This window comes from Microcaecilia unicolor, chromosome 4 (assembly GCF_901765095.1).
Source record: "Microcaecilia unicolor chromosome 4, aMicUni1.1, whole genome shotgun sequence".
NCBI lineage: Eukaryota > Metazoa > Chordata > Amphibia > Gymnophiona > Siphonopidae > Microcaecilia > Microcaecilia unicolor.
Genome location: NC_044034.1, coordinates 123119965 through 123129974, shown reverse-complemented (window position 1 = coordinate 123129974; position 10010 = coordinate 123119965). Strand labels below are relative to the sequence as shown.

Below are 10010 nucleotides of genomic sequence, written 5' to 3'. Positions count from 1 at the left end.
GCATCTGCACTAGGAGAATGTCCCAATAATGGATCCCACCAATTATGATGTAATTTACTTCGAATATTTTCTGCCACTATACGAACAGTGTGATTGTCAAATTGAGCATCTACTTGCATGACTCTTAAGGTGTGATTCACACCTTGAATATACTCATTAATAAGAGAGGATATATGCAACATGTGGGTCAATTTACTATAATTTACAGCTAAAATTGGCTCCGTAAAGAAGGTATAATTGTACTGTATGAAAGCAGAATTAAATAAATCCGGATATAATACATACTTTTGTCCTTTCCACCAAAATACTGATATGCTAGTAAAACAGGAACTGACTCCTGACAGATCGGTCAGGAAGGTATTATTTGACAAAGTTGTGAAATTAGCAGTGGAAATACATAATGTCCGCGGACTAATTTCTACAAAGAACTCATAGTTGGCAGGGAAAACAGTAAATGTGCATTCCCCAAAACATGGGGATAAGCAAGGTTCAAATTGTGGTGGCTGGAAAGGACAAATCATGCGATTTCCCTGCTCATTACACATATCCAATTTATATTTCTCATTATATACAGTTATATACTCCCCATTCATATGCGGGGCCCAAAAGGTTACGATACCATAAACATTCACTAATACTGGAGATATATAATACTTACATACTATATGAGTATGGAAAATCTTATATGAAGATAAAACCCCTGTACAGAATCGATCAGTACAGACTGTACTTCCCTGAATGTGGGAACAACCACTCATCAACCGGAATATATCCAGCGAAAAGGGTCTGCAACTGGGTATGCATCCCCAATTGTAGAGCCATCTGGACTCTGTCCCGCTGATGCAAAGCGTACAACGTCTGTAATGAATACCAAGTATAATTCAATGCTTTTGTCAAAGTAATGTCAGTATAATTTTCAAACTTAAAAGTTTGGGCTAATAAATGATTAATGTCTGCTATTGCAGGCACCATTAATTGTCCTGTTCCTGGAATGGCAGGTAACCAATTGGCTAAAATATTCAGTTCAGTATGCAAGTCCTTACCTAGATAGTGTAGTTTACTAAACAGAGTATCTGTATCTACAGTATTCAGAATTCCCAGTCCAGTTCCTGCACCCCCCAAAATAGTATCATACCATGCTCGCCATACCCTAGTACAGCGAGGCAAGTGTGGAAATGTAACATTGTAAGTTAATACAGTCTTTCTATACTGCATAGACATGTTTTTGCATGTAGTGGGAATGCGTGACAGTGAAGCAGGATTAGTCATATTACTAACAGCAAGCAACACATGCAAGAAGTCCATCCAGGGTGTAAAACGGTTTGCAATTGGTGTAGCATTAGTGAAAATCCATTCAGCAGTTCGATTCAAAGTAATATTTACTATAGAGCTGTTACAAGTTTGGAGGAACTGCATTTTGCGTGTCCGATTCCATAGTCTCCATATCTGGTCCCGGAATCCCATAGGCTGGATGCACATAACCCAGGACGTAGCATTATGGATAGTCACATTCACAATACTGGATGAAACAACTACAAAGCGCTGTTCAGTTTTATGAAACACAGCTTGGGAAGCAGTTACGTTCAATACCGGACATGCAGTATGACATGTATAATTATCTTGCTGTAAGGTCGAGTTATTTTTGTTGTTCCACCAATAGTGGACACGCGAGGTCACTCCCAGCACTCGCTCGCCGGGAGTACGGGCATCGAGTTCCCAACCCAAACAGAGAAACAGTATGCCCCACGCTGCCGCGCCCAGTGATAGGTGGCTTGCTCTCCGAGATGTCCACATTTTTTATGTGCCCAGCTTGCAATACCAGTCTCTTCTTCACCCCGATGAATAGTAGAATCATCTGTTCCAGTGATGACATTCGTGTGAATAGTAGCTAAGGAATCTGCTGTCTGATTAAAAATATGATCAGAGGTTATAGGGGAAACATGTGCATCAACATGATAGACATAGGCAGAAGTAGATTGCAAAAATTCACTAATTTCTTGCCATAACTGTGATCCCCAAACCAGTTTAGTATGAATATACCAATCATTCTGTTTCCATGTAGGTAACCAGGTTGTTAATCCATTTGCCACAGCCCATGAATCAGTATATATGTATGCCTCTGGCGCATTTTGTTTAAGTACCAGATAGACTGCATATAATTCAGCATATTGACTACTCCCATCTGGGCCCGTGCTCTGCAATATCTGTTGTGTATGAGGATTGTAGGCCACACTTTTCCATGCCCACTTACCATCAGTATACTTGGCTGTACCATCAGTAAACCAGGCATACTGACGTTGGTCAATAGTTAATTGGTCGTAAGGTACTCCCCATTTAGCAACACGATGGGTGGCACTACCACTACCACCCCCAGACACTAATACTTCCTCCCCCTCACCTACGGGAATCTGAGCAATTTGTTCATGTAATTGCGAGACCCCATTGGGACCACTTTTAGTCTGCCTATTTTGGATGTACCACTTCCACTTTATAATAGATGCCTCCTGTGCATGGCCAATTTTATGGGTATGTGGTTCACTATTAATCCAAGTTAAAATTGGAATTTCTGGTCTCAAAATTACTTCATGCCCCAAAGTTAGTTGTTCACTTTCCACAAGAGCCCAATAACAAGCCAACAATTGTTTCTCAAAGGGTATATATCGTTGAGCTGCATCGGGTAATCTACATGTCCAAAATCCTAACGGACAACGTTTCCCATCTTGTTTCTGCCACATGCTCCAATTGGCATACTCTGCATGCACTGATACTTGTAATTCAATTGGATCATTGGCACGTATTGGCCACAGACTGACACTTTGTTGTACTACTAACTTGGCTTGGTCAAAAGCCTGTTGCTCTGTAGCACCCCACTGAAATACGCATTTCTTTCGTGTTACTCTGTATAATGGCTGTAACACCTGCTCCAAGTGTGGGATATGTTTACGCCAAAATCCAAACAACCCAATAAATTTCTGTGTTTGCTGTTTGGTAACCGGTACCGGAAATTCTGCTATTTTGTTTAGTGCTTTCTCAGTAATTTCCTGGTGTCCCTTATTCCAATTAATTCCCAGAAACTTCACTGTCTGGGCGGGTCCCTGGATTTTTGCTGGGTTAATTTCCCAACCCTTATTCTTCATGTGTTGTACTAGTTGTTCTAGCCCAGAAGCCACTAACTCCTCTGTATCCCCTTGGATTAGTATGTCATCAATATAGTGGGTTAACTCTAGACCTGGTGGCAACAATAGTGCATCTAGATGTTGCGCTACCACCCTATGACAAATTGTAGGACTATGCAACCATCCCTGTGGCAACCGTGTAAAAGTGTACTGCCTTCCCTGCCACGTAAATGCAAATTGCTCCCAAAATTCCTCTTTTAAGGCTATTGTAAAGAAGGCATTTGCTAAATCTATCACTGCATACCATTTTCCTTTTCTATTTTGTATGTTCTCAATTAAAGTTACAATGTCGGGGACTGCAGCATGCAACAGGGGTGTAACCTTATTCAATTGACGGTAATCTACTGTCATCCGCCAGGATCCATAAGATTTCTTCACTGGCCATACTGGATTATTCCATTTGTTAGTAACTGGGACAATGACCCCTACCTCTTGTAATTCCTGTATTGTTCGTGTAATTTCTGCAGTACCACCAGGAATCCGATATTGCTTTTGTGCAACTAATTGAGTGGCGGCTGGTATGGTGAGAGGCTCATCAACAATTTTTCCCACTAATACTGCGTGAATATTATAAGTGGAAATATACTTCAAACGCCGGGGAACTGCGGGAGACGTTCCAAATTGCCAACTTCTCCCTTCAATAGTAAGTTTTAAACCTCTCAGAATATCCATACCAATTATATATTCTGGCACTGGCGTGATCATTACAGCATACTTTTGGAGCTGTAAATCCCCAATTTGCATAGCCAATTGTGTTTCCACTGCAGGAATACTCTTCCCCCCGAGTCCTACAATATTACACTTTGGTCCTTTAAACTTAGAAGGGTTACCAGCTATAATCGTTGCTTCTGCTCCAGTATCTATCAAAGCTCGTACTTGTTGAAAATTTCCCGGACTCCATTGTATTACAACATCAATATAGGGACGCGGATCAATTTTTACATTGCATCCCCGTACTAGTCAATCCTCTCTAAACGGATTGGTTTCTGCTTTAGATGGGGGCAGAGTAGTAGTAGATGGAAGTGTCATTCTCTGCAGGAGAGTACGGACCTCATGATACAAATCTGAATAGTCCGGACCCTCCACAGGTGGGGCTGAAGGAAGTTTTTCTTTTCCCACTGTCCGGGTTTTCCGAACCGGTTTCATCCCTCTCTTATCCAATCCTAATTTTTTATATTGCTGCCATAACTCTCCAGTGGGAATTCCATCTATTTTCTCCCGAGCCACCCCCGCTTGTAGTAGAGCGGCAAACATATCCTTACGAGATACTCGCTCTACCTCTGAACCTTGCCCCTTTGGCCCTTCCCCAATTCTCTGCCCCTCATTATTTTTCCTATCTGTTACCTTCAGACTCCAATCCCCCAAATCTCCTAATTGCTCGATTTTATCCATAATGCCCTCCAACGGGTTATCTGTTTCATTCATCAACAGAGTCAAAATAACTTGTTTATACATTGGAGGAGACCCTTTAATTACTTTGTTTCTAATTGCCGCTGACATAGGCACTTGGGTAAGTGTATCCATCTGTCCTGTGACAATACACACTTTCATTGCCTTTTCCTTTAATCGCTGGATACAATCTTTCAAAGTATACCAAGGCTTGTCATCCCCAGGCCAATCTGATTCTAAAGGGTACTTTCTACAACACCCTGTTCCCACTAACTCAATCAGAGTAGTAGCCTCTGACCCATTCCCATCAGGCATTGCTAAACTATGTTCCCGAAATGCACTTTGAATTATAGCATCTTGAGATAAAGGTATAAATTTCAAACAGTCCTCATTGTCCATCCGTATCCCCATTGCCCCAGTATCATGCAGCCTTACACACCAAGCAATAAGGGATTCATTTGGACGCTGCTGGAATTGCTGCATGATATTGAGAATTTCTTGTTGCGTATAGTCTTCTGCTAAATCCATGCGCACTGGTGCTGCCCCACCCAACTGTGCTCGTCGCCGAATTATCGGCTTCATTTCCGGAGCAGCACTTTCCTCACCCCCTGACTCACTCTCGGGTGTGGAAGACCAGATATCCCCATCCCACGTCTCAGGATCCCATCCGTTAGGATTCTGTGTGGCAGTAGCCATCACCTTTGCAACCTTTACCTTACTCACACGCCCTCTCCTTTTCCGATACTTATACTGCGCTACTCTCACCGCCGCCCGCTCAGCAATTTGCTGGTACCCCGTACACTTATCCATCATTAATTTGCCCTCACACTGTGACATTACCAAGTCACTTTTCAATGTCAGAATCTCAGCCTGTGATTCCAACAGCTTCTGTTGTAATAACAGATTCTGCTGGTGCATCAGGCAATATGCCGACAACAAAATCCACCCTCTCCGACCCACCGTTCTTAACTCTTTCCCTTTAACCACAGGGGCATTTTGTAAACATTTCAACACATCCTCACACATTCCCTCTCCTAAACATACCTCCCAATTCTCACTCAACCCCGTATTTGTCGCCCATTCTGTTGCCAATGCCTGATATGAGTATTTATCCCATCCAGGAATTGCAAACAGCTGCGGAAGCTGTGCCTGCACAGCCTCCTGATGAGATTTGCTCTTCTTCCCTTTCTTCAACATATTCACAAAACAATAAAACAATAAAACAAGTATATATTCACAAATGTAATCACCGTAACAACAATGCGATATCCTGCCGACTACGCCAAATTGTAACAGTAGGGGGCGCTGTGCTTATGACAACACAAAAGCCACCAGACACAATATGCGGTATATCGCTTTTATTGGTGATACATATGTGAACACATACACCAAGATACTTACAGCACCCGCAATTCAGTCAGCATCTGGGAAGACCACCAGGGAAGCACTAGCTCTTCCTCAGAGATTGCAGGGACATCACTGAACAAGGCGTCTCTTACGTTCAGGCAAGCTTCTAAAGCAAGTCCGTGCTCCCCCCTCTTTTATAGTGTGTAACAAAGGTGCCTTTCCCAGACTTGCACAAGCTGGCATCCCTTAAACAACCAGCCTGTTTCCCATAACAGAGAATAACTCTCCCAGACCTGTACAGGTTGAAGGTGCCTTTCCAAGAGGTGAAGGTGCCTTTCCCAGAGGTGCTGGCATCCCTTAAACAACTAGCCTGTTTCCCTGTTTCCCATAACAGAGAATATCAACACATAATTACAGCCAAAACATTCCACTCATTCCATCCCCAGCTGACCTTCAATCCCATGTATTACAACTGGACAGTCAAGTCTGTGGAGGACCCAGCTTTTACTTACGGATGTAGGACAAGAATTGAAGAAGAAAGGCGGAAAGTAAAGAAATAAATGGAAAGGAAGCCCTGGAAACGGAGTTAAGAGGACAGATAACAGCAGAATCGGATACTGGGCCAGCATGATCAGAAAAACAAAGTCACCAGACAACAAAGGTAGTAAAGATCATTTTATTTTCATTATAGTGTTTGGAATATGTCCACTTTGAGAATCAGGTGCTCAACATTAAAAGTTTATATTTACTTATTTATGGCATTTTATCCCACATTAAACATTAATTAGGGTGTTTTGTGGCTCTACATGAGAATTGTGATATTATGTTCCCTAGTTTCATATTGTTGATGGTCTGCATTTTCCGTATGGGTGGTATATTGGTGTATTAGGTTCTGCCCAGTGTAATATTTATGTTACAGTAAGGTTCTGAGTGTGCTTTTGCACAAAGTTGTGCATAGTGTTTTGAAGTTGAGCGATTGTGGTTAGTATATGCTTTGAGCAACCACTTTATTCTTTGACATATGATATATATCTAATATCTAAATTTAATAAAAGGTATTGTGACTTTTATTTTTATTTTTATTTTTTTCTGTGTTAGACAATTATGGATTTAAGCTCCACCCCTGGCCCCACCCCTAACCCCGCCCCCTTTAGCCTCCCCAAACAGTTGGGTCACCGACTGCCTATGATTACAGCCTCAAGTAAACTCAGTCCCTGGAATTCCCACAACCCATAAGGGAAGGGAATCTTGTTTTAGCTAACTCAGCTGGGGTCCCAGAAACCTGCCTGAAGCACCTAGAAAGCAAAGACGCTAAGGGTGGCCCACCCAGTGCTGGAGAATTAACACCACAATGCTGTAGATTGAAGAGCCAATGAGTGAGGTTTTTCTTGCGGGCCTCAGCCATGTCTAAAACTAGTTCTGACAGATGCACATTCCAAAAACTGACATATTCCAATAAATAAATAAATCGAAAATAAAATTTGTTTTTCTACCTTTGTTGACTGGTGATTTTTCCTGATCATCTTGTTCTCAGTCTCTGGTTCTGCTTCTCTTTGTCTGTGCTCTTATCCATTTGCTATTTCTTTTCTCTCCTCCTTTCTCCTTCAATTCCTGCCCTACATCTATCTTTGACACTGATCTTTCCCATTCAGCTTTATTCCATTTTCAGTCCTCTTCTCAATTCTAGTTTTCCAACTCTTCCTTCCCCCTTCCCCATCCATGTGCAGCTTCTCCTCCTCTCTTCCTTTCCCTTCCCTTCCCCTGTGTGTCATATCCTCTCCCTCTCTTTCCATATGTTTCCCTCCATCCTTGTGCATCTCCTCCCTTTCTCTTTTCTTTTCTTCCCTTCCCTTCCCCTCCATCTATCAGGACTTGTTAAAAGCTAGATTCTTGATCTGCTCTATACCTCCTACAATGGGGTCTGCAAAGGATCTGGCTTTTACTTATATGCTTCTCCAGATCCTCTCCTGCCTTGGACATGGGGCTCTAACTGGATTCTCTGCTACCTTGGTCTGCCCCAGATCCAGTGGTTTCTGTGGCTGCTTCTCCACCCTGACCACTCTGCTTCAGCAGGGCTTAACTTGACCAGGAGCTTTAGGGGTTTTTTTGTTTTGTTTTTTACATTTAAGCTGGATCCAACTTTAATATTAAAAATAAATAAAATCTTGAAGGTGGAGACACAGCCAGGACAGCCACAGGATCCAGGGCAGACTGAGGCAGCAGAAGATCCAGGGCAGCACATAAACAAAAGCCAGATCCTCTATGGTCCTGATTGGAGGAGGTATAGAGTGGATCCAGCAGATTCATAAGATGTGACTTTTGCTTATTTCCTCCATCTATATGCAACATTTCCCTCTCTTTCCTTCCATTCCCTTCCATCCATATGCATATCCTCTTTCTCTCTTTTCTCCCCCTTCCAACCATGTGTAGTATTTCCCCTCTCTCTTCCTTCCCCTTCCATTCATATGCATTTCCCCTCTCTCTTCCTTCCCCTGCATCCACTTACATTTTCCCTTTCTCTTCCTTCTCCTCTACCCATATGCAGCATTTCCCCTCTCTCTTCCATCTCTATGCAGCATTTCACTTGTCTCCTCTCTCCTACTTCCTTTCCTGCATCCCACTCTTCCAGCATCACTCACTCTCTTATCTCCCCACCTTCCTCAGTCCAACATTGACCCCCCAATACCCTCCCCCAGAGTCCGACATTTCACCTAAAACCTCTCTCCCTCCCTCCCACTGCCACCTCCTGCACTGCCATACTGAGTCCAGGCCCCAGGCAGCAATGAGAAAGGACCAGGACCAGCACTAACTTCTCCACCGAGGAGCCTTCGAGAACACACGCTCGTTAAAGGCCCTGTTGGTACCACCCTCTCTGATACGTATGCCAACAAGGCTTTCATGAGTGAATAGGCTGGAAGGCTCCTTGGCATGGAAGTTTCTGTTGCTACCAGAAGTCTGGACTCAGAAGTACAGCAGCACGGGAGGTGGCAGAGGGAGAGAAAGATCCACCCGAGCTCGAGCCTAGAGATCCGATGATCTTCCTCCTTTGGCAGCTGCCTACTTTGCCAATTCAAAAAGCAGCCCTGAGTGGGAGGCTGAATGCGTGAGATGAGGTGACTTTGGTGTGTGAGCTGGAGAACAGGGCTGAATGTGTGTGTCACACGCCAAATGCATGTGACTTGGTATGTCTGAGAAAAGACTGAATGAGAGGACTGCAAGGAACAGTCAAGTGTCTTGCCATGAATTGAGGGGAATAAAGCTGCAGTATATACTAATGTGCATTTGTTGAAGTATTTGTAGCTACCTGAAGAGTTTGTTTGCTGTTGCTTATCTTGAATACTGACTGTTCTTGAAGTTTGACCCTGCTGGGTTATCATTACGTAACCCTTGCCAGGGTTATTTTACACGCTACTTGGCTGACTGGGGCCACACCTTCAAGGTAGTAACATTGACTTGTAGGATTTTCTCTAATAGATACTATATTTGGGTTCAGGTCAAGACCAGTATAACTGAGAGAAGGGGGGGGGGGTCATTGTCATATTAGCCTATACTATCCACTCTCCATCAGTAACTCAGTCCAGGCCAGACACAGGATTCTGAACCAAAAGGTTTAGTCAAAATAATATTCAGGCAAAAAAGACATACTTCACAAAAGTAACAGCAACAACAGGCAGAGAGCAACAATACCAGCACACTTATAGTCACTTAATTCTCCCAGAACTCTCCAGATCCCTAGAGACTACTCTTTCACTCTTTTTCTCTATATCACCTTCAGAGTTGGATTGAACTGTTTCAGACACAGTGATAGATGTGGTTCCATCTAGTTGTCTGGCCCTCATTGCTCAGATCCAAGAGACATCCATTGCATTATCTCATAGATCAGGGCCCCCTGCTACTCTCATACTCCACAGCTGTTTAACTCCATTCTTTCTTCTTAAAAGCATTGGTATGATGGTGCATTTAACCTGATCACATTGTTAAGAAGTGCTGAAGCCTAAACAACCTATATCACCTCTCACTACTTCTTCTGGTGCAATGGCTGAGTTAGCCAAAGATTCTCCCCTTACTTTCTGGTACAATGGCTAGGGAACCAAAGAC

At 43.1% G+C, this 10010-nt stretch overlaps 1 protein-coding gene across 1 annotated transcript; it reads right to left on the bottom strand.

The window, feature by feature from the left end:
- Nucleotides 1-1673: 1673 nt before the first annotated feature.
- LOC115469623 lies at nt 1674-5483 on the bottom strand. Its single transcript, XM_030202418.1, has 2 exons — nt 4754-5483; nt 1674-4051 (listed from the first exon to the last, which is right to left on the bottom strand). Exons 1-2 carry the CDS (start codon nt 5481-5483, stop codon nt 1674-1676), a joined length of 3108 nt encoding a protein of 1035 aa, XP_030058278.1.
- Nucleotides 5484-10010: the final 4527 nt, after the last annotated feature.